Below are 24,535 nucleotides of genomic sequence, written 5' to 3'. Positions count from 1 at the left end.
AGCACAGTACATATGGAAGGAAATAATATGAGATAAAGTTTGAAAGGCATGGTCATGCCAACATGTATTGGTGCTTGAGTGTCTCCTTTCATAATCTATATTTGTTAATTTTATTTGTGCAAATGATTTTCAGTTTCATGTAATAAAAATTATCTATTTTCTACAATTGCCTTTATATTTTGCTTTGTTAAGAATTCATCACTTACCCTTAATTTTTTTTGTAGTATAATCTTTAATATTGAGGTCATGCTTCTATTTAGAATGTATTGTGAAAAGTGGTATAAAGTGTTGGTCTAAGCCTAATTTCTGCTGGACGGTTTTCTAATTCTCCTAGCAGTTGAAAAGGTCAAATAGAGCATTCTTTCCTAAGTTCTCTGTTTTCCGGTTCATCTAATGATGGGTTGTTGAGTTGCACAGTTTCTGATGATTGATCCCTTTTCTGTTCTGTTCATTGATCTACTTCTCTTTTGACCAGATGATGTTTCCCCTTTGCCCCTGCTTCTTTTCATCATTCCCCTTGATATTCTAGGTCTTTTATTTTTCCAAATGAATTTTGCTATTATTTTATCAAGTTCTATAAAATATCCCTTTGATAATTTCATTGGTATAACATTAAAACTGTAAATGCACTTCAATAATATTGTCATTTTTATTATTTTTTATTATATATATATATATATATATATATATATATATATATATATATATATTGTATTTTATTGTATTGGCATAGTCCAGTCTTTCTCCAGCTGTTTAAGGTATTCTTCATTTCTTTAAGGAGCACTTTGTAATTGAATCTGTACAAATCTTTTGGGCAGCTAGGTGGCACAGGGGATAGAACGCCAGCTCTGGAGTCAGGAAGATCTGAGTTCAAATGAGGCCTCAGACACTTACTAGCTGTGTGCCCGTGGGCAAGTCACTTGACCTTGTTTACCTCAGTGAGCGGAGAAGGAAATGGCAAATCACTCCAGTATCTTTGGCAAGAAAACCCCAAATGAAGTCATGAAGAGTAGAACACCACTGAAACTACTCAACAACAAAAGATTGATCCCCAGATATTTTATATATTTTGTAGTTATTTAGAATGGGATCTCCTTTTCTATTAGTGCCTCTTAAATTTTGTTTTTATGGTATAGAAATGCTGTTGACTTTTGAGGGTTTACTTTGTAGCCCTCAACTTTGTTGAAGCTCTTAATTGTTCCAATGAGTATCTTTGTTGATGCCTTAAGATTTTTCTAAGTAAACCATCATATCATCAGCAAATAGGGATAGTTTTACCTCCTTATTCCTTTAATTTCTTTCTCTTGTCTTTTCGATATTGCTAATATTTTCAGAATGATACCAAATAATAGAGGGGAGAGAGGGTATCCTTGCTTTATGTATGCATTTATTGCATAAGATGCTTGCTTTTTGATTTAGATACTTTTGTGACACTAAACAATGTCCCTCCTTACCTATTCTTTGTAGGGTTTTAGCATGAATAAATGCTGTGGGCTTTTTCTGAGATGATCATGTAATTTGGGACATTTTTCTTTTTATTATGATTATGTTGATTACTTTCCTAATATTGAGCCATACTTGTAACCCTGGTATAAATTCAACTTGGTCATGATGGATGATTTCTTGGATGAACTGCTATGTTCTATTTGTCAGGATTTTATTTAAAATTTTTTTAAATTGCTAGATATTAATGTTATCAGTCTATATTTCTCCTGTGCTTAATCCTTTCCTGCTTTAGGCACTAGGGCTATATTTGTCTCATAAAAGAAATCTGGTAAGGTGCTTTCTTTCCCAATTTTGGATAATAGGGTTTTTTGTTTTGGTTTGGTTTTTTAGTATTCACATTAATTATTCTTTAAGAGTTTGATAGAATTCTGCTGTGAATCCATTAGGACCAGGAGGTTTTTTCCCCCACCTTTGGTAGTTTTTTTTTTTAAACCTTTAGTTCTATTTCTTTTTCTGAGATTGGATTATTCAAGATCTCTATCTGAACTTCTGTTACTTTGGGTATTTTGTATTTTCAAAGGTATTCCTCTATTTCTTTTGTTTTCTCAGTTTTGTTAGTATGTATGTATATAATAGAGTCTGATGATTCTCTTCATTTCTTCTGGTTTTGTTGTGATTTTACCTTGTTTGTTTGCTATTTTGTTTATTTGATTTTTTGCCTTCTTTTAAATTAGAGTAGCTGAAGGATTTTTTATTAGTCCTTTCAAAGAATCAGTTTTTAATTTTATTTCTGATTTCTGGCAGTTAAAAAATTCCAATTTATCTATTCTGTAATTTTTAGTATCTCTTCTCTTATGCTTATTCCACTTATTTGTTGGCTTTCTAATGTCTTAGGCGCGTATTCGTTCTTTAGCTCTCTTTTCCTATTTTGTTAATGTGTATTTGTAGAGATAGGATTTTTCCTTTAGGGGCTGCTTTAGCCACACCCCAGAATTTTTGGTATTTTTGTATCATCATTATGGGCAACGAGGTAACACAGTGGATAGTGTTAGGCTTGGAGTCAGGAAGATTTATCTTCCTGAGTTCCAGTCTGGCCTCAGACACTTATTAACTGGATGATCCTGGGCAAGTCACTTCATCTTGTTTGCTTCAGTTTCCTCATCTGTAAAATGAGCTGGAGAAGGAAAGGGCAAATCACTCTAGTACTTTTGCCAACAAAACCCCAAATGGATTCAAGAAGAGTTGGACATGACTGAAAAAATGATTAAACAAGAAGTCATCATAATTTCCTTTCACATAATTGTTAATTGTCTCTACGATTTGTTCTTTGATCCACTTATATTTAGGACTTAATTTTGAAATTTCCATGTGGATCTCTGTCTTTTGTTTGTATCCTCTGAACTGGTTAATAATAGTAATGATGATGATGATGATAATAATAATGACAGTTAAGATTTACATAGTTCTTACTATGTGCCGTGCACTATACCCTTATTATCCTATTTGAAACTCACAACAGCCGAGGGAGTTCAGTGTCATTATGATTCTCCAGCTTACAGATGAGGAAATTGGAGTACAAACAGAGATTAAGCGATGTGCTCAGGGTCACCCAGTAAGTGTCTAGGGTTGGATTGGAACTCAAGTCTTCCTGACTCCAGGCCTGGCACTCTGTCTACTATACCATCTGGCTAAGTAATGATTAGTATTTTTAATTTCCTTATGGTCTGTAAAGGATATGTTTACCGTTTCTGTTTGTTCACCTGTTTGCACGATCTCTGTGTCCTAATACATGATCACTTTTTTTAAAAAAAGTACAAGATACACGTGTTTCTGAGAAATATGTATGTTCTTTAGCAATCCCATTGAAAAGATGTCATAAGTCATTTAGCTCTAGTTTCTCCAACAAGTCATTCAATTCTATATTTTCTCTTTTTGTTACACTTCGTTTGTCGTCTGGTTTCTTTCAGTGAAATGTGATCTTTTTGTTCATCCTTCGTGTTGTGAATGTTAATTTTCCTTTGTCTTGATAGCATGACTGCAACTGCTGTTTTTTTTTTTGATTCACCTGATGTAAATAACATTTTTTTCTAGCCCCTCATTATTATTCTGGGTATGTTTGTTAGCAACACATTGTGGGGTTTTATTTTCTCGTCTAATTTGTCACTTTTCTTTTTTATTGGATTGTTTAATCCCTTCACATCTAAATTTGAGAGTTAGGTTTATTTTTTTCCATGCTATAAGATTAGTTTCTTTTCCAAATTAGAATTTCTTTCCCTTTTCTTCTATACATGTAGTACTTTGTCTCTTCAGTTATTTTAGTTTGATGTACTTTAAAATAGCCCTATTGCCATTGGCTCTCTTCCTTTTTCTCCTCAACCATCCCTTCCCATTTGCTACCCTTTTCCCTATTTTGAAATCTTACTTATTTGTTTCTTGTTTTCCTTCCTCTCTTAGCTTAATAGTCATGAAAAAGTCCCCTTTGTATCCTTGCTTTCAACTTGTTTGTTAGTTTTTTAAAAATTAATTTTCCTTGCTTACTGTCTCAGGGAAGAGGGATGGAAAAAAATTTAGAACTTGAAATTTTTTAAAAAATGAATGTTAAAAGTTGTCTTTATGTGTAATTGGGGAAAAAGAATATATTATAAAAAAAAGAACTGAGTCACAAAAAACACTGCAAGCTATTTAAGAAATGAGGGAAATGGAAAATAATTAAATTCTTGATATCAGACAAATTGTTTACATTAAATGTTATAATGGATATCAAGAAACTGAGTTAGTTTTGGCAAATCAAAACCTAGGTATCTGGTCACCTCACTCACAAGTTTACAAGTAGCTCTAAATATGTGGGGAGTAATAGGGCTAAATGGCAACATCAATGAAAGACAGTACTTACAAGTGTGAAAAATGATTTTTTTTCTCAGTAATCATTATCTTGGAGACTCAGAGCTTCTCCCATCCCCCTCTGTTCCAAAGTTGTTTCTTCTTCAGAAGGAACTTGGGAGCTAATCTAAATGGGTAGATTCCTGTTCATTGTGTTTCCCAGACAGGTCTGAGAAAATGTTAACTCCTCCTTATCATCAAAACTGGTGATATGGAAATTGATGTCTCTTTGACCAAGATTAAGTGACCTAATCACACATCCCAAGACCCTCCTTTTAATATAGCCCACCTCCTAGTGTGTTAACCAATCAGAGTTGATTGGCACCCCTTGGGAACACCTGTTCTTTCAAGGGCATATAACTCTGTACCCCCAAGCCCCAAACTGAGCCAGTTCTGGACTGTAACTTCCATGCAATGCATATCAAGCCAACTTGGGAGAAATTAAACCATGGACACACAACTTAAATCATTTTTCTTTCTTAGAACAAACTCTTAGAACAAATCCTGTTTTGGGGGGTTGACATAAGTCAAAAAAGTCTCTATGAGGTAAAACTTTTACATCTCTATGGGTCATAATTTCAAAATTTACTTTTATCTACTCACAAATAGACATACATGTCAACAAATATGAGATCTTGTTAATATGGATATCCCCTCCTATAAAACAGGTTGTGACATATCCCAAAAAATTAATTTCCCTACCTTTTTCTAAAAAAAGAGAATTTTGTTTCCTTTGTTCTCTTCATTATTTATCTTGCTTTTCTGTCTATTCTCAACTTTTATTCTTTGATCCATGGCCCTTATGCTTATTTAATCCTTCTTTACTCTCTGCATTCATCATGGAATTAAAGCTTCTAGAGATCCTATGCTGTGTGCTCTCTTCTAAATAGTTTCTATGTTATTGCCTTGTAGATCTTACCTCCTGGCCCCCTTTTTCTGATGTGCTTCACTCTTAGAAACACAAGTTCCTGCACGTGATAGAGAGGATATTATCCCATAGTAGGAATTTTCCTGTGTTCCTGACTCTATAGTTCACCTTTTCCCTTCTCATGGTCATCCCCCTGTCCCATTTGCCATGAAATCTCTTCCACGGATTCTTTCCTTCTCTTCTGGTGTCAGAGTTACCTTCTGCTTCAAGAATTCTGATTCCCCTTCCCCTGGGGCAGAATTATTATTCGCTTAGCACCAAAATCGGTGCAGGTTCTGTTCATTGTAAGATCTCCATCCTTCTTTATAGAATATTTCTTTTCCCCAATGGGGGAATTCATTAGTGGGACTCTTTCTCACCATTGAAACAAAATTTCCCCCTTTCTTTTGCTTCCTCACCTATTCTCCTATAGGTTTTCCTTTTTCTGGCAGACTACATGTCTTATTTTCCCTTCACTGTTTTCTTTAAATTCTTTTTTTTCTGCTCCAACTTTTCTTCCTCTTACCTCCTCCTTTCCTCATCCCCATTGAGAGAACAAGAAAAACAAAACTCATTTAAATGTATAGTCAAACAAAACAAACTCCCACATTAGTCAGGCCAAAAAAAAAAAGTCTCCGTCTGCACTTTGAGCCCGTCACCTCTGTATCTAGAGTTGGGTGATGAAATTGTAGTTGGTCATTGTATTGATAACCTTTTAAAAAAATGCATTTCCATCTATGTTGTGGAACAGGAAAACATTAAATGTGAAAGCGGGTATGTTCTTATGTAGAACTTACTTTTCTTTTGAAGTGATGATAGAAGAGATAAATGATAGACAAATAGATAAACAAGCCTTTTTAAAGCACCTACTATGTGCCTGACAGTGTGCTGTACATTGGGAATGCAAATAAATACAAGCAAGCAAAATAGTTCTTGCTGTCAAGGAGCTTAGATTCTAATAGAAGAAGACAACCCATAAAGGGGATCGGTCAAGAGTCTCTCAACAAGTATTACTAAGTAGCCCACTACATGTTAAGTACTGAGAAAACGAAAGGCAAAGAAGTGTCCCTGCAGTCAAGAGTTCACAGGCGAAGGGGAGACAAGAAGTAAACAGCTACGTGCAGGAAACACAGACGAAAGTGAGAGGGCAGTAATCCCAGAGGCAATCTTTTGTCTCCTCTGCCTGTTGACCAGGTGTTGACTTTGTGAACTTCAGAGGGTCAGAAAATCTGGCTTTCTCATTGGCCATTGGTGATGTTGTGCGTAGGAGATGGCGGTAGTATCCTCGAAAGCATCAGTGAGATGACACACCGAAGACAAAATACACAATTCGATGAAAGGTAGCTTTAGAACTCTACAGGAACACCAACACCCAGAGCATGGCGGAGTTACCACTGAGGGAGACTTCATGAGGACACCACAGAGGGAAGGACTGCTAGTAGCCAGAAGCTCTGTTCTGTATTGCCATGTGTATTCTCTACATATGTATCTTGTCACCCCACTGTACTCTAAATTTCAGGCCATTCTTCCCAGGAACTGATTGTGTGTAAGGGAGAGAATGTGCCCTCAGTTTGGGGAAATGTTTTGTACCAACCACTTACTGTACCACATTATTAAAGACTCCTTTCTAAAAGTGAATTAATTCAGTCTGGCTTTCTAATAATCAATGAGGAATCCACCAGATTGGGGCTTGAGAGCAATATCACTAGCAACCCTAGCCCATTAGTGTTACACCTAGAACTCTGAGGGGAGAAGCAGTCAGCTGCCTTCCAGACAACCAGACCACCAATTCAAGTGGAAATTGGAGAAATAGCTCTGATAGGGGAAATCACTATGAAATAGGGATCTATTAAAAAGTTTTAAGTAGAAGAATGATATAATTAGATCTTTACCTAACAGAAGATGACTCTGTTAGCATTGCAAAAATGGGCTGAAGGGAGAAGATAGAGGTGGGGAGGCTGAGTTAGTAACCATTTTTATTTGATAATGGTAATTCTAGGAAATTAAATCATATTTTTTGTTTTATGTTTGCAGGAAGGAGTCGGAATTGTAACTTATTCTTTGTTGTCTATTTATTTTAACATTGCCAAGATCACCCAGGCATTTGGCTAATGTCTTTCCAAAGTTATACAGACATTCTCTTTTGATTAGCCCTGTTGGCCTTAAGTCAGCTTGTGACTAATCAAGTCACTTCCTCACCAGAGATAACTGTCCCCAAAGAAGAACGCTCACGAGGCACCTTCTTCGACTGTCTGTCTGGTACTTTTGTCTGTGACTGAAGAAGCTTTGTAGAAACCTTATGCTAGAGGAAAGCCATAGATTCAGTCAGGCAATGCTAACACTAGTCACTTTCGGGGTAGGGTTGGGAGGATTAAGTAGATAGGAGACACAATCCATTGAGGCAGGATTTATTTCTAGGCAGTAGAACAGAGATGAAGCTTTCCTTCTTTACTGAGGTCTTAGCTAGCCTTTGGATGGATCAACAAACCATATCACTGGCCTTCCTCCTGCCTAGGTCTCCAGCTATTTGCTTAAGACTCTCCTCATTAATAAAAATAAGGGTAACTGTAGTGTTTGTCCTTTATTCTCAAAGAGAAGGGAGGGAGGGAGATTTCTTGACTTGCAAGTGAATTGGATTTAAGTGATTCAGCATTGTTTCCCCAACTCTTCTCCAGCTGTCTGCATGAGGGGCAGAGTTGGTGAGAACTTAGAAGAGAAATCTTGGCTTTCTGGCTTCCACCAAAGATACTTGGTTCCAATTTCTTTTCAAGGAGAGGTCCTTGAAGGGAGAGAGAGGGGCTCTGAGAAGCCAACATATAGAAGAGCTGGCATGTTCAATCATGCCCCTTTACCCGGCTTACCACACTAGAGACTTTGGAGAATTTCCCATTGGATGAGATTTGGGGCTCTCTTGGTTCAGTTGAGATATCTTGCTCCCAGGAGGAGAGCTTATTCATTCTGTCTATTGTCTGGTTTATTCGTTTTCTTAATTAATATATTTTGATTTATCAACAATCACTTCCATAAGCTTTTGAGTTTTAAATTTTTCTACCCCTTCCTCCTCACCTCCCTCCCCAAGATGGCATGCAATCTGATATAGGCTGTACATATACATTCCTATTAAACATTTTCATATTAGCGATGTTATAAGTAAGAATTAGAACCGATAAGAGGAACCCCCAGAAAGAGGAAACACAACACAACAGAAGAAAAAAATAGCAAATAGTATGCTTCAATCTGCATTCAAACTCCATAGTTCTTTCTTTGGATGTGGATAGCATTTTCCATCATGATGGTATATTCTCATATGTATAATTTCATTGATTTCTGTTTGCTGTTGGCTTGGGGAAATGGGTTCATTTGCTATTCACTATTCTTTGTGTGATTGGCATTTGGTGAGAAGGGCCTTGGATATGTAACTTGAAGCACTCTTTCCCCATTAAGTGATCAAGAACTCAGCATGAACCTAAAAAAATTATTTCCCTTAAACTAATAATATGGAAGTTGGGGGTAGTGGATAGATATAATTCTATTCCAGCACCCTTTCTCCCGAAGAGAACAGAGCAGTCTATTGGCCTCAATCTCCTACTCCCCCTCCTGACAGGAATCAGCCTCTCTTGGAGAAACATGGGTGAAGGATGCTAGAGATTCATGCCTCTCTATAATGTAGGCCCTAGGCAGGCTCGTGTAAATACACATAATCTATATGGGCAACATGTGGCATAAGCTGTATATTCCTAAAGAGTTACCTGAAGTATTTATCAAACATCTTCAGCCTCCACAGTCCAGTGGCCAGCTTTCTGTCTAAAACCAGCAAAATAATTGGAAATGGAATGATCCTTTTGCCTCAATGGTAGTCTGCTCTGTATTCATTGTATCTGAGTTATCTCTGTTTGGCCCTGATTAAATGTAACTTCATTGTTTCACTAAATATTTCAATGTGAAGATATGAAAAAATGTAATCATGGATACAGTTGCTGAATCCAGAGGAATCTCATTTTATTGACCTCAATAATAACCAGGGTTCTTTTATTCAACTTCCTGTGAGCTGGGATACAGATTGGCCAACAAGGACCCCAGATTTTAACTTCCCAAAGTCTAAAAGGGTCTCGGAAGTCATTAAGCCTCAACTTGTACCCAAAGAAGAAAGTCCTCCTTAACATCCCTGATGAATAGCCCTTCAGCCTTTGCTAGAAAACCTCTCATGAAGGGGAGCTCACTACCTCCTGAGGCACAGCGGCTCTTCAAGATATCTCATTGGCTTGGGAGCTTTTCTGACATCAAGCTTAAATCTGCCTCCACCCACTACTTCTGTTCTGCTCACTGAGGCCAAATGGAAAAGGGCTAATATTTCTTTTGTGTTTAAGAACACTTCAAATCCTTATTTCTACTAATGAGAAGAGTCTTAAACAAATAATTGGAGACCTAGGCAGAAGGAAGACCAGTGATATGGTTTGTTGATCCATCCAGAGAAGAAGGCTAGCTGAGATCTCAGTAAAGAAGGAAAGCTTCATCTGTGTTCTACTGCCTAGAAATAAATCCTGCCTCAATGGCTTGTGTCTCCTATCTACTTAATCCTCCCAACCCTACACCCAAAGTGACTAGTATTAGCATTGCCTGACTGAATCTATGGCTTTCCTCTAGCATAAGATTTCTACAAAGCTTCTTTAGTCACAGACAGAAGTACTAGACAAATTCTTCTAGCAAAAACTAAATACAGCTATTATAGCCCCACTAATTTTTCTTCTTTCTAACCTATGGTGTAATAATGATGGTGATGGTGATGGTGGTGGTGGTGGTGGTGGTGATAACAGCATTTTGATAGCACTTTAAGGTTTGCAAAGTACTTTACAAATATTATCTCATTTTATCCTCATAACAACCAAGAAAGGCAAATGCTATTATTATCCCTATTCTACAGTTGAGGAAACCTAGGGTGACAATGACTTACCCAGGCTCACATAGCTAGTCAGTGTGTGAGGCTGGATTTGAACCAGGTCCTTCTGACTCTAGGCCTAGAAAGCCCATGTCCTTCCCACTCTCTTTTATTATTTTCTTTGATATTATTCACATTTTACTCTGCTAGATTAATTTCTTTATGATATATTCTAGATCCATAAAATTATCCTTTGTTAGTTTGGAGTGGCACTGAAAAAGTAAATCAATTTGGGTAATTTATAATTTCTGCAATATTGGTACAGGCCATCCATAAGCAATCAGTATTCCTCCTCTTATTTAGATCTGTATTTCTGTAAATAGTGTTTTGCAATTGGATTCATATAGTTCCTAGTCCTGTTTCACAGATAGATCTTCAAATAATCATGAGAATTAGTCCTACCTACATTACTGGTATAAGTTCACACTGGTCATAGTACAAAATCTTCCTGATTGTTGCTTTAGCTTTTTATTAATGTTCTATTTAAAATCTTTGCGTCAATTTTCATTAAGGATATTGACTTACAATTTCATTTCTATGCAATGTCTTTCCCTGGTTTGGCATCTGTATTCTATTTGTGCCATAGAAGGAATTTATTAGAATTTATTCTTTCCTATTAGTGTAAGCAGTTTATAGAATATTGAAATTTTGATGGAATCCACTTGTAAATACACATGGCCCTGGGATTTTTTCTTTTTTTTTTCTTTTACAACTTGTTTCTTTTTCTTCCTTCCATTTTTCCTTCCTTTCCTCCCTCCCTCCGTCCCTCCCTCCCTTCCTTCCTTCCTTCCTTCCTTCCTTCCTTCTTTTTCCTCTCTTTCTCCCTTCCTCTCTTCCTCCCTTCCTCCCTTCCTCCCTCCCTCCTTTCTTTCTTTCTTTCTTTCTTTCTTTCTTTCTTTCTTTCTTTCTTTCTTTCTTTCTTTCTTTCTTTCTTTCTTTCTTTCTTTCTTTCTTTCTTTCTTTCTTCCTTCCTTCCTTCCTTCCTTTCTTCCTTTCTTTCTGAAAGTAAAGAGCCAAAGATGATGCCAGGGTTCTAAACCTGGGTGAGAAGAAGGATGGTGCTCTCAATTAAAATAAGAATGTTCAGAAGAGAGTGGCTTTGGGAAGAAAGATAAATCAATGAGAGCTGTGATATACATTATAGCCCATCTATGCCTGCCTGTCCTGGGTGACGCACTCTGTCCTGCACAAAATGAAAAGGAAAAAGTTTTCAGTTTGCCTTGAGTGTAGGACCTCCTTCCAATGGATACAGAGCCAGCTGGGGAGGGCCTGTCCCTGGCTCCTGGTGATTTGTGTTAGGGGTGGCTATTCTGACAGACCATCTGTGTCATTGTTAGGTTATAACTGCGTGAGTGGCTGGTGCCTGGCACAAAATATGTGTGTGTGTGTGTGTGTGTGTGTGTGTGTGTGTGTGTGTGTGTGTGTGTTTTGGGAGTTTGCACAGTGCTGAAAGAAAGTAGACTGGGGCAGTTTTCAGTGATAGTAGTTGAAGGATAGGTGTAGTGGTATTGGAGACAAATCCCACAATTATCTAGAATAGGAAGAGGGAAAAATAATCCATCTCCGCCCTCTGGCTAGTTGATTACACACCCCTTAGGGTCATGCCACATTCCCTAAAGTGGCTTCACTTTGCAGACTCCTGCCCTAAAAGCATAGGATTAATGAGTAGGAGGGGAAGTTAGGTGGTGCAGTAGATAGAGTGTGGGCCTGGAGTCAGGAAGATCTGAGTTCAAATCTTGCCTCAGACACTTATTAGCTGTGTGTCCCTGGGCAAGTCACTTAACCTGTATTTGACTCAATTCCTTATCTGTAAACTGAGGAATGCTGGAGAAGGAAATGGTGAGCCACTGCTGTAAAATCTGCTAAGAAAACCCCATGGACAAAAGTCCATGAGTTCACATAGGCACAAGACAGAACAACCACAACCATCTCATTTGCAGGGCAGGTAGGTGGTTCAGTGGGCAGAGCGCTGGGCCTGAAGTCAGGAAGACTCATCTACTTGAGTTCAAATCTGGCCCCAAACACTTATTAGCTGTGTGATTGTGGGCAAGTCACCCAACCCTATTTGCCTCAGTTTCCTTATCTGCAAAATGAGCTGGAGAAGGAAATGGCAAACCACTCCAGTATCTTTGCCAAGAAAAACCCCAAATGGGGTATGAAGAATTGGACTGAGCATCAGTAAGTGGGAATTGTAGAGAAATATTTAAACCTTGATCTAAGAAAAAACTTCCTAACAATTAAAGCTATCTGATATTGAAATTGGCTGGTAACTGGGCCTCACCTCAGTTGGGTATCTTTGAACAAAAACTAGGTGACCTCTTCTAGGGGAAACTACAAAAAGCTACAAAAATACAAAAAAGTATTTTTGCCCAGTTACAGATTGGAGTTATTGATCTCTGAGGCCCCCTTCTGACTGCTTACCAGTTACTAAAAAGGGAGTAAGGAAAAGTAGAAGTATCCTGTGTTCGGAGGGTAACCTTCAGTTTCACAGAATCCCAATGACACCCCAGAGGTGAGGAGGACATGCTGACACGGGGAAAAAAAGGACACTGAATGAACTGACCAATCTGTTATTATATAGTACTATAGATAACCCAATTTTGGTCATGAATTTTGTTTTGATTTTGACTAAGCTATCCAATTATTACAGGGATATGCTGAGATGCTGCATAAAACTAATAATCTGAACACAGATTTCGATCAAGATTTCTGCTTGATAATGCTATTTAGCCCAAGAGAATATTCTCATGTGCTGTTATGTGGAGCAATAAATTCAGAGTTACTGCAGAACACTGAGTTTGACATTCCTTCCATTTTATCAGTGGCCATACAGTAAGACATGTGCTATTTTTAGGTTCTTTCATCCTTGGTCAGTCCTGTTTCCTAAGATTAATTCCATAGTTCTTGCTTGGAAGTTTTCTACATTATCTCTTCCACCACTGGATGCCACTATAGGACTGTGACAAATCTGAAAGGATTACGTTGTTTGCTTTTCCTTTGGATATATATTTAATATGTTTCAACACCAGCCTCTCAAAATTGAAAGGATATTTGTAGCTCCCAGAGTGTGTAAACCTATAAGGCTAATATTGGGTTTGAAACAAAATTTTGATTGAATGCCTGTTATGGGCAAAACACTATGTGAAATACAAAGACACATAAGATGCAGTCTTTGCCCCCGAGGATTCGACATGACAGTATGATTAGTAAAATGAGATAAATACACGAACAATTACATAACAATGGTTTAAAATACAATATGTTACAGTTGTTGACACAAAGCAATACAATTGCCAAATGAATAGTGCAGAAGATAAATGCCGCAGCAGGTCAGGCTGGGCTTCTTTTTTCTGGATGAATGTTTTCAGGGGCAGAGGCAAGATGGCAGAATGAATCTTGGCAAAATTTTTGCCCCGCTCTCCCAATATTCTAAACATTTTTGCCTAGTTTTTCCAAGCTCTGAACAACTTTGAAAAGTATGTCAAACTGAATTTGGAGTAGGAAAACTAACAAAAAGTCACAGTGAATCATTTTTCTAGCCCAGGGCAGCTGAGGAAGACAGAAAGAGAGGTCAGAGGGTGGGGAGTGGTCAGGAGCATGGCGTGGGGGAAGCAACACTGGTCATGGACCGTTGAAGTAGCATCAGCAGTGGTGGTGGCACTGGGAGCTTCCAGTGTGCAGTGATAGTAAGGGGACTGACGCTTGGTCAGAAAGAGATTCTGGGGGACATGTTTATTAGCACTGGGTACAAGGCCAGGCACCGTTTGGCAGCTCCAACCCCCATTACTCAGTTCCAGTCACAGTTTCAGGGTGGAAAGGAGGAGTTGAGGTCACAAGGGAAAAGGCACGCTACCTGGGTGAGGAGCAGCGGTCAGACCAGGAGGGCAGTGACCAGATCTCTGTCTAGGTCACACCATGTTGTAGCATCCCATCACTGCATACCTCCCACCCCCATTATGCATGTCTCCTTTGGGCCCCTATCCTTCTGGAACATGTTCGGTCGGGCATTCCAATCTAGCGTGTAGAAGCTTAGAGTGGGCCTGCTTTCAGGAATACATAATGGAGTAGTGTTAGAAAGAGATACCACACCTGTGTTATCTCATTTGATCTCAACAACTTTGAGAAGTACATGCTGTTATTTTCATTATTTTTTTTAAAGGCAATTGGGGTTAAGTGACTTGCCCAGGATCATACAGCTTATTATTATTTTACAGTTGAGGAAACAGAAGCAGACCAAGGTTAAATAACTTGCCCAGGGTCACACAGTTAATAAGTGCCTGATTTTTAACCCAGGACGGAGTTTGAACCCAGGACTTCCTAACTCCAGGCTTAGATGCTCTGTCCACTAAAATACCTTGCTGCCTCTAGAGAGTGGGAATTGAAGGTTTTGGAGCAATGGGGTGATGTGATCAGATCTGGAAGATACCATAGGGCTACAAAAGCTCCTTCCTATGTAAAGCCTCTAGTCACCTCTTGGGCCTGCTTTGTGCTTCTCTATAGGTACTTTTAGAACTTGGCCCAACTACTTCCTTTGTGCTTTCTACCATTCATCATTTCTGATCCTGGTCTCCTCCTAGGCTCCCTGTGCCTGTCTAATGGGAACTTGGCCTCCAGAAGAAATGGGCAATTACAAAAAAGCAAATTTAAGCCTTATGTAAAGAAAACTTCCTAATGTTAGAGCAATGGCAGAGTGGGATGGATGCTGCATTGGAAGGAGTGGGATTTCCCTTCACTGGAGTTCTTAAAACAAAGGCTGTGTGGCATCTGGTAGAAATGGAGAGGGGATTTTTGTTCAGTTACATGTTGGACTAGATTAATCCAACTAGACCTTAGTCATTACTGGAATTAAGGATTAGATCTTAATCATTACTGGAAACCATAAATGTGGGTTCTTAAATATTCAGATCACTGTATTTCAATATAATTGGTTCCCTTCGTAGTCCTATGCATTTTATTTTATGCCTCATGGACCTCTCTGAAAGTCCGGTGAAGTCTGTGGACACCCTTCCCAGAATCATGCTCCATCCCCCGATTCCAGGCATTTTCTCTGACTGTTCCCCATGCCTGGAATACTCGCCCTCTGCATCTCTGCCTCCTAGTTCCCTTCAAGTCCTAGCTAAGATCCTACCTTCTAGTGTCTCTTCTCTGTTGATTATTTCCAACTTATCCCATGTGTAATTTGTACATAGTTATTTGCATGCTGACTCTCCTGTTATACAGGTATAGTTTCACCCTCCCCATAGCACTGGAAAGCAAGGCACCTTCAAAAAGTAGTATTCCTTGTTCCCTCAAAGCAAGGTCCTCCCAATAGTCTCATCGATGGTTCTTGGGGATAGGACAAATATGAGGCTGGCCATTGGGAAGAAATGCGGAGGTGCCTTATTGTTTCCAGATTACAGTAAGCAAAGGGCTATGATGAGTCTGCTTACGTTCCTAGCTGGTCTAGTGCCCATTCTAGTTGGCCCCACACACCTGCTGGTAACCATTGTGGGCACCTGTTGCTCTACCTGCAGCTGGTGTCCCCAGGCTCAACATTACTGTCCCTAATTGGCCCACCAAGCCTATGACATGGAGAATGGCCACAGCACCCAGCCTGATGACATTGCTCAACTCATTGTGGTCCATTGTAAGATGCCAGGTGCCATCTATCTTCCTCACCAGACCTCTGTTTTGTCCAAACAACTCCCCCCAAATATGCACAAAATACTATAGTCCATGCCAATACCAAAGTAGAAAGATTTTGGAATGTGGGTCTTTGGTTCTCTCCAAACACATGAGTAGAAGTGATTCTTAGAAGTTCAGAGGTTAAATGGCAGTCATGGTTTTAGAAGGAACATCAGAGGTCAAATCATCCAGTTGTTTACAAACTGGGAGCCACACATCCCCACAAAGTGTGGGGTAAATCCAGGAGGAGTTCAGTGAACCAACTCGAAGTTGGGGTGATGGATTGCATCCCACCTTTGAAGCTCATCTCCAAAACAACCCCATCAACTCTTTTGCTAGTTATCACTGAGATGCTCCCTTTCTCAGTAACACTGTAGGCTCCTCAACTTTCCCCTATGTACCAGGTGTCAGGCCCCCAGGTGTGGGGGCCACTTCAATCTCAGTATCCACAGCTATTACACAGATTCTGTTGAGGAAAATCTTCCATACAGACCCCCTCCCCATTCCCTTAATGGCCCTTGCCCTCACAACCTCTGCTTGACTCATCTCCAGAAAAGTGACTCATATTTTCTGACCTTTTTCTGTGATAACAATTGGCTATCAATTGTATGTTACTAAATAGATATTTAAATACACACATACACACACTACTTAAGCTGCATGGCCCTGGGCAAGTCATGTAACCTGTTTACCTTGGTTTCTTCATCTATAAAATGGGGATAATAATAACACTTAGCTCCCAGGGTTGTTGTGAGGGCAAAACGAGACAATCTTTGTAAAGGGCCTATCACAGTGTCTGCCACGTAGTTGACAGGTAATAAGTACTTGTTTCTTCTTTCCTTTCATAGCATGAAAGCAAGAATCAGCAAGGACACCACATTTCTTCACGTGGGCAAAGTTTCCCTACCTCAAAATTAGCCATGCAGGTACACTGGGCAAAGCACGTGATAAGCCTGATGAAGAGCTACCGAATCTTCCCGTACTGGCTTTAGTGCTGACATCACCGAATGCCCTGAACAATGAAGTGCCACTTACTGTTCCGCTACCTTTTTTTTAGGGAAAGACTAGCCCAGCCTACGTGGCAGACACCTCAGAAGATGTTTCTACAATCAGCGTTCCTCCTCACTCCCTCAAAGGAGCCATCCTTTATAATGAAGTACAAGAAGGAAAGAGGGAAAAAGAACATGAGGAAAATGTACCAGCACATCAATTAATTCCCTCAGCATATGCCTTGTTCAATACAGGCCCCAAATCTCATAAAAAGAATAAAGGTGAATTTGGAACTTGAAGTTTTAGAAATGGATGTTAAACATTGTTTTTATATGGAACTGGGGAAAAATAAAATACTAAAGAAATTTTAAAAAAAGAAAAAAGGAAGAAAATGAATTAAAAACAGAAGTATAAGGGTGGAAGTGGTAGAATCAAACAATTAATCCCCTGCATTTATAGTAACTACATACCTTTATCAGGTAGTTCAGTCTTTACTGAACCAATCAGTCAAAGGCATCTAAAATAGGAATGAAAAGTCCTTAATCCATTTGAAAGGAATAAAGGTCACTAGAGGAAAAGAAGTGGAGGTTCAGCCACACCTTTGGGAGTCAGTCCAATTGGGTTCTAGCATTCTAGTATCTGGCCAGCCTAGAGGAGATGGCTGAGCCTCAGAGACGGTAGCTACTTGAAGGGAGGGGGTAAGAGGGAGGAGGAGGAGAGCCTCTGTCTTCTCCCTCCTCCGTCTCAACGTGAGAATGGCCTTTTGAGCTTTGAAAAAGTTTGGACAACCCACGGGCATCCTGGCAGCTTCCCCAGAGCATCTGACAGTAGTGTCTGAATTGTGAGTCAAGGACAAATTAGAGATACCAGCAAAAGATGTATTGAGGACTCTGAGAGGAGCCTAGCACTAAACAACACCATGCTTAAGAGAAACTCTGTGAGGTATCCATGAAAAGAAAGGACTTCCAATAATCAGCAGTGAATTTACCTCTTTGCTGTAGGATCTCTATAGATTTGAACCTGTATTTCCCTGAATTCTGTCTGTACTGGTAGGAGAATGTGTCATAGGCTTCAAAGGGATAGTTGTCCTCCCCTCCCCCCCACTTAATAGTATTTTATTTTTTCCGATTACATGTAAAGATTTTTCAACATTCACTTTTATAAGATTTTGAGTGCCAGTTATTTTTCTCCCTCCCTTCCTTCCCCTCTTCCCAAGAGAGCATGCAATCTGATATAGGTTGTAGATGTACATTCATATTAAACATATTTCCACGTTAGTCATGTTGTGAAAGAAGAATCAGTGCAAAAGGGAAAAACCACAAGAAAGTAAAAAACAACAAAAGAGAAAATGGTAAACTTCCATCTGCATTCAGACTCCATAGTTTTTTCTTTACATGTGTATAGCATTTTCCATCGTGGGTCTTTTGGAATTGTCTTAGATCATTGCATTGCTGAGAAGAGCTAAGTCTATCAAAGTTGGGCATTGCAGGATGTTGCTGTTACTGTGTGCAAAAGTGCTGCTCACTTCATTCAGCATCAGTTTATGTAAGTTTTTCCAGGTTTTTGAAAGGGATATTTGGTACCAACTGCTAATTCAGCCTGGCTGGCTAATTGATATCACTTAGTAATCATTAGGGGCAGCATACTGGTGGGATCTTGTGAGCTAATAGAATAAAAAAAACAAAGCCTCACTGGGCTATCCCTAGAACTCATAAGGGGATATGTAACAGCTGTTGCCTAGATACCCAACCTTCTAGTCCAAGGGTGGGTTGGAACATGGAGCCCCAGAATCTATGCTACAGAATAGAGGCAGATATACTCTCATATTCTCTTTTTCAGGGTCTAGCTTGATCATCATAATTACACAATGTTCAATCAGTCATGAGTTTTTAATTTGTCTTTTCCATTTACATTTTTCAAGTCATTGTATATCCTGTTCCCTTGGTGGACCAAATAAATAGTTTAGTCATGTCTTAACCTAATTCCAAATTGTTTTCCAGAATTGTTGGACTAATTCACAGTTCTACCAGTCACTGTCAATGTGCTAACAACAGTGGATACTCCTCTTTTATTATTTTTGCCTGTTTGCTGGGTTTAAGATGAAATCTCAGAGTTCAGATTTGCAATTCTCTTGTGTTTAGTGATATGGAGCAGCTTTTTGTATGGTTGGTAATAGTCTGCAATTCTTTTTTTTGAAAACTCTTGTTTCATATCCTTTGATCAGCATCCGTGTGAAATAGATTTTGTTCTAATATATGTATATGAGTTCCTCATGCATCTAGGAGTATAGACAAAAGTGACTTAATCAGTGAGAAAGTGACTGCTTTTTGACAGAAACTCATGCTGTGGAGACAGCATTCTGAAAACGAATGACTGGTATATGATTTTCTGATAAGTCACTTATAAAAAACACATTTGAAAATTTATATTTTAATGTATTTGAAAATATTCCAAAGAATATATGTTCCCTGAGTTTTAAACCCATTTATTAAAAATACAGAAATGCAGCAAGTTCACATTAGTTTGCAAGAATGACTGACATGGAGAGATAGGAATTTACTAGCTCCATTTCAACAAAAGTCTTTGCATAATTGGTGGGTAGGATTGAAAAAAAATGATGATCATGACTAGGGCACTTCTTCCATTTGCAATAATATATCTCTTACTCCAATACTTGGAAGACATAATCCTTTTTTTTTTTTTTGGTAAGGCAACTGGGGTTAAGTGACTTGCCCAGAGTCACACAGCTAGTAAGTGTTATGTGTCTGAGGCTGCATTTGAACTCAAGTCCTCCTGACTGCAGGGTTGGTGCTCTATCCACTGCGCCACCTAGCTGCCCTGGGAGATACAATCCTACTTCTTTGTATTACATCAGGCTCTGGGGAGTGAAAGGGAATTAGGATTATAGTTTAACTTGATTACTATAGAACACAGTCCCAGTTTCATGTCCAAATCTCTTTCCTTCCCACTGAGAAAAGCAAACACTGCTTTTGTATTTGATTTTACTCTTTAATTAATTTTGTCCTGTAGCTGCCTAAATTATGGTTCTTTGTGAACTTAGTTCAGAATTCAACTGGCCAGTAATGAGTTTTGTTTAGAAATCTGGTTCTCCTATTAATCGTTGTTCTATTCTTGCCTCAAAGAAATCTGTTATCCTTGGGGGACGTGGGTGGATACCAGAGAGTCTGGTCTAGAATGTTTATATCACCATGCTATCCTTCAAGGATGTCTAGTTTGCTCTCTAAAGAAGTCTGGTTTGATATCTCTATATTGGCAGGTGAACTCAAACAATGAACTTGTTTTAGTCATAGAAGGGGGGGAAGAGGTTGTGGCTGGCCACTTATTCCCAACTTCCAACCAATCATGTCACTCCCCACACTTCAGCTTATGTAATCAATCATGTTGTCCTCAACTCCATGATATCACCAGTCCTAGAACCAATTGTATTATTTCCTCACCTACCCTGTTCTAAAAAAATATAAAAATGAGCTAAGTCTTCACCTTGGGGTCTTTGCCCTAAACTGAGGCAGCCATTGACCTGCTTTATTAACAGGTAGTACACCTGCTAATAAACTACTTGCTTGGAAAAACATGCCTCACTCTACCTTTGTTGAATTTCCCTCATGACACCACCCACTCAGGATTCAGTCCCAGACATTCTGGCTATGCAGGGCTTCTCTGTCAGGCTGGTTGGCTGCAACATCCTACCAGAAATCCTGCCTCCAAGGTCATTACAGCTCAAATTCCAAGACCTCATGAGAATCACTCTGGGAACCTCAAACTGAGGACAAACAATCCAGAACAGAAAGAAACATCCTCAAGCTCATTTCTCAGAGGCAGGGTAAAAGAGAGAGAGAGCAAGGGAAGGAAGTGCCTTTCCTCTTATGGGTTCAGTTCATGACACTCACAATGTAGGTGAAAGCCCAGTCTAGTCTTTAACAATACAAAAAAATTCTATTTTAAATATTGGAAAAATGCCAGATTTTAAACATGAGAGATTTTAAGACTAAGAAGATCCTAGAAATAATGCTGCGCATGACCATTTCCACACAATTTTAGATTGTGTAAAAAAGTGGAAACAACGCATGATTCTAAAAAACTCAGTGTGACACAGCTGTGATTTTCATTATAAAGAAATAGAACTTTTACCATAGACAGAGCCGTGGTCTTTGAGTGACTACTGAGGAAGAAAGAATTTATCACAATTAAGTAAAACATCTGTTTGTGTTTATTGAAGAACAGCACATGAGTGGTACACTTTAGAAGAAATACATTTATGTTCCAAATTGTCTACTCCTTGGTATGTAGCACATCATAGAAGGCAAGAGATTTGTAAGACAAGCTTAGCTATAAATAATTCCGATGGCTCTGGGTTTAATTCTGGGGTGTCTCTTTGAAGGATGCTAGGTGGAGGCTTGGAAAAGACTTTGGGGGCTATCTCATCCAATTCCTTGCATTTTAGAGATGAGGGATTTAATGCCACAAAGGCTCAGTGACTTATTTAGGGTTACACAGGGGGTAACCATCATAGGTGGGATTTCATTGCAAATCTATTGTTCGCAGAGTCATTGTGTTTTACCCACACAACCTCTGGCATAATATCAATGTCAGCAGCATGACAGACACCATCGTTTGGCTTTCCTTTGTTACAGTTTACTAAGGTGGAGGGAATTTTAGGGTCAACAAGTCCCAATCTTTTTAACCTCATATGTGCTCAAGAGGTTCAATTGCCCATGACTTTGTCTGGACAATCCAATTAAAATTATGTGAATTCTGTGGGCAGCTTTGTAATTTCAGAAACCCACAGGTGAAGAAACGATTCCTTGCTTCCCTTCCTAACTCATGCTGGTTGCTCCAATTTGATATCTAAGCTATTCTTCCATTTAGAGGAAAGTCTTTGTGTGACAACTAGGGTTCTTGCATGGTCAGCCTCACTTCTACTACTGGTTAAGATTGATATGAAAGAACCTTTAAATATTTCTAGGAAACTTATTTACTAATGTTGACTAAGTATATGTAAATCAAGCACTGGATTGCTTCCTAGAGAGAAGCTAATGTGTTGCTGAATTGCTTCAGAAAGGTCATTTTGGCAATTTGTTTCTAGGAAGAAGTGGCTAGAAAGAGCCTTTCATTGGAATTTTTTAAAAAAAATTAGTAAAAGAAGTGAGAATTCTTAATGCGAAGGAAGATGAGCTCAGACGATCTTACATATAGTTGAGCAAGCGTCTAGCAGGATTTCTTGTTGGGGCACTTGGCAATCTATGGAGCAAATAAATCAATATAGTTAGTAAATGAAGCCACAGTCTCATTTGATAGACAGTTTCAATGGATAGAACTCATTTTAAACACAAAGGAAGGTAAATTGAAATAAACAAACACAAAAAGCTTCTAAACCAAAATACATGCTTTGCAGCCCTCGTTTGAGGAGACCATCCTGGGAAACAGAATCTTTAATTTCCCAAAGAACAATGTTCTGAGTCTCAAACAAATGATATCCAATTGGTCTACCTTATTTTTTTTCGAAAATTTTTTTCCAATTACATGTAAAAAATTTTAAACATTCCTTTTAAGTTCCAAATTTTCTTTCTTCCTCCTTCCCCTCCATTGAGAAGGCAAGCAATTTTATTTCAGTTATACATGTGCAATCATGCCAAACATATTTCTACATTAGTTATGTGAAAGAAAACACAGACCAAAAAGAAGAAGAAAAGCCTAAACCAAACCAATCCTAAGAAAAATAATGTTTTTTTTAAAAGTATGCTTTAATCTGCATTCAGATTCCATCAGATCTTTCTCTGGAGGTGGAAAGCATTTTTCATCATGAGTCCTTTGGAATTTTAGATCATTGTATTGCTGAGAATAGCTAAGTCATTCACAGTTGATCATCTTACACTGCTGCTGTTATTGAGTACAATGTTTTCCTGGTTCTGTTCACTTCACTTTGTATCAGTTCATATGAATCTTCCCAGATTTTTCTGAAGCTGTCCTGCTTGTCATTTCTTACAGTGCAATCATATACAACAACTTGTTTAGCCATTTCTCAGGTTATTTTTTTGCCTCCACAAAAAGAGAGGCTATAAATATTTTTGTACATAAAAGTCCCTTTTTTTTTTAAATCTGTTTTGGATACAGACCTAGTAGTGGTACCTCTGGGTCAAAGCGTATGCTCAGTTTTACAGCTGTTTGGGCATAATTTCAAATTGCTCTTCAAATATTGGATCGGTTCACAACTCTACCAACAATGCATTAGTGTCTCAATTTTTGCACATCTCTTCCAACATTTATCATTTTCCTTTTCTGTCATATTAGCCAATTTGATAGGTGTAAAATGGTACCTCAGAGTTGTTTTAATTTGCATTTCTCTATTCAGTAGTGATTTAGAGCATTTTTTCATGTGATTGTAGATAGCTTTGATTGCTTTGTCTGAAAACTGTTTGTATCTTTTGACGATTCATAAATCGGGGAACGACTTAAATTCTTATAAATTTGACTTAATTCTCTATATATCTGACAAATGATGGCTTACCTTAGCAAATTATTTATGGCATTCTGTAGCCATTTGCTCTTTGGATCCACACATACTTTTTCCTTATCCTTCAAAAAGACTCTGAAAAAAACAAACAGAAAAAAGAAATCCTCAAAATGTTCCTTTCCAATCCTAAATGCCACACCTTTGTCCAATAACAATTTGGTGAGAGTAAGACAAGGTGAAATTGGATGATGGACTAGACTTTTGGCCATGGATGGTCAGGAGATAATAAAAAAGATGCCTTCTATGAATTATTTATGAAAAAGTCATGGGAAGGGAGAGTCTGAGCAGCATAGCAGCGCTAATCCTCTACCAGAGAGCTGTTGTGCCTCCTGTCAGTGACTTTAGACATAGCATAGTTCCCTTTGTGTGTGTGTTTGTGTGTGTGTGTGTGTGTGTGTGTGTGTGTGTGTGTGTGTGTACATATAGTTATCTCTTCCACATCACAACTTTCCACATTGTGGTTTTGACATACCATGGGTTGGCATAAGAAATTAAATGGGACTTTTTTGGGAATTTTGCGGAAGTCTCAGACAACATGCAAAAGCCAGTAGACAACACAAGAAAAATTTAAAAATTCAGAATTGTGTAAAATATGTGTATGGTATTATATATATTTTATCTTTTAATACCATAATAATTCAGACTTCTTCTCTGATATGAAGGGAAGGCCAAAAAATTTTATGCAGATTTTCCAGATCAAGGGGGTGCTGTGCATGTAACCCCCATGATGTGGAAAGGATAATTGTATATACCTACCTACCTACCTACATATATATATATATATATACAAAAAGTCTATTTTTCTTTTCTTAAGGTGGCAGTCAAGGAGAAGGTAGGTTCTTAGTAGATTATAGGCAAAAAGGACAAAGATTTTCAGAGACATGGAGGTCATGCCAAAGAGACAATTGCTATGGGAAAGTAGTATTTGTATAAAATGTTTATAGAATCATAGAACATTGGACCTGGAAGGGATCTCGGAGACCACGCAGTCCAACCCTTTCATTTCAGACCCATTAATTTTCATAGTGTCATAGATTGAAAGCTACATGGGAGGACAGTGGTCATGTAAAGTTCAGAAGTCAAGCCCCTCACTTTCCTGATAAGAAAACTGAAGCCAGAGGAGTTAAGTGGAAAGCTTGGAGGTCAACCTTGTCATAGTACAGATTAGGAAGCTAAGGCT

General features: G+C 38.5%; 1 protein-coding gene and 1 long non-coding RNA gene across 2 annotated transcripts in view; one reads left to right on the top strand and one right to left on the bottom strand.

Moving 5' to 3' along the window:
- The window catches only part of CNOT6L (CCR4-NOT transcription complex subunit 6 like), a 135,158-nt gene extending 118,100 nt beyond the window's left edge, over positions 1-17,058 (top strand). The window contains exon 12 of the mRNA XM_078148613.1: positions 16,682-17,058. Coding sequence (XP_078004739.1) covers positions 16,682-16,825 — 144 coding nt within the window. The 3' untranslated portion in view covers positions 16,826-17,058. The remainder of the gene's footprint in view (positions 1-16,681) is intronic.
- Positions 17,059-21,033: 3,975 nt separating this feature from the next.
- Positions 21,034-23,479, bottom strand: LOC144455162 (uncharacterized). The gene is made up of 2 exons (XR_013483873.1): positions 23,350-23,479; positions 21,034-22,082 (listed from the first exon to the last, which is right to left on the bottom strand). It is a non-coding gene; the product is annotated as an uncharacterized LOC144455162 (long non-coding RNA).
- Positions 23,480-24,535: the final 1,056 nt, after the last annotated feature.

The sequence above is a fragment of the Phascolarctos cinereus genome, unplaced genomic scaffold, assembly GCF_003287225.1.
Source record: "Phascolarctos cinereus isolate Bilbo 61053 unplaced genomic scaffold, phaCin_HiC Scaffold_9;HRSCAF=440, whole genome shotgun sequence".
NCBI classification, from domain to species: domain Eukaryota; kingdom Metazoa; phylum Chordata; class Mammalia; order Diprotodontia; family Phascolarctidae; genus Phascolarctos; species Phascolarctos cinereus.
This window is presented reverse-complemented; position numbering and strand designations above follow the sequence as displayed.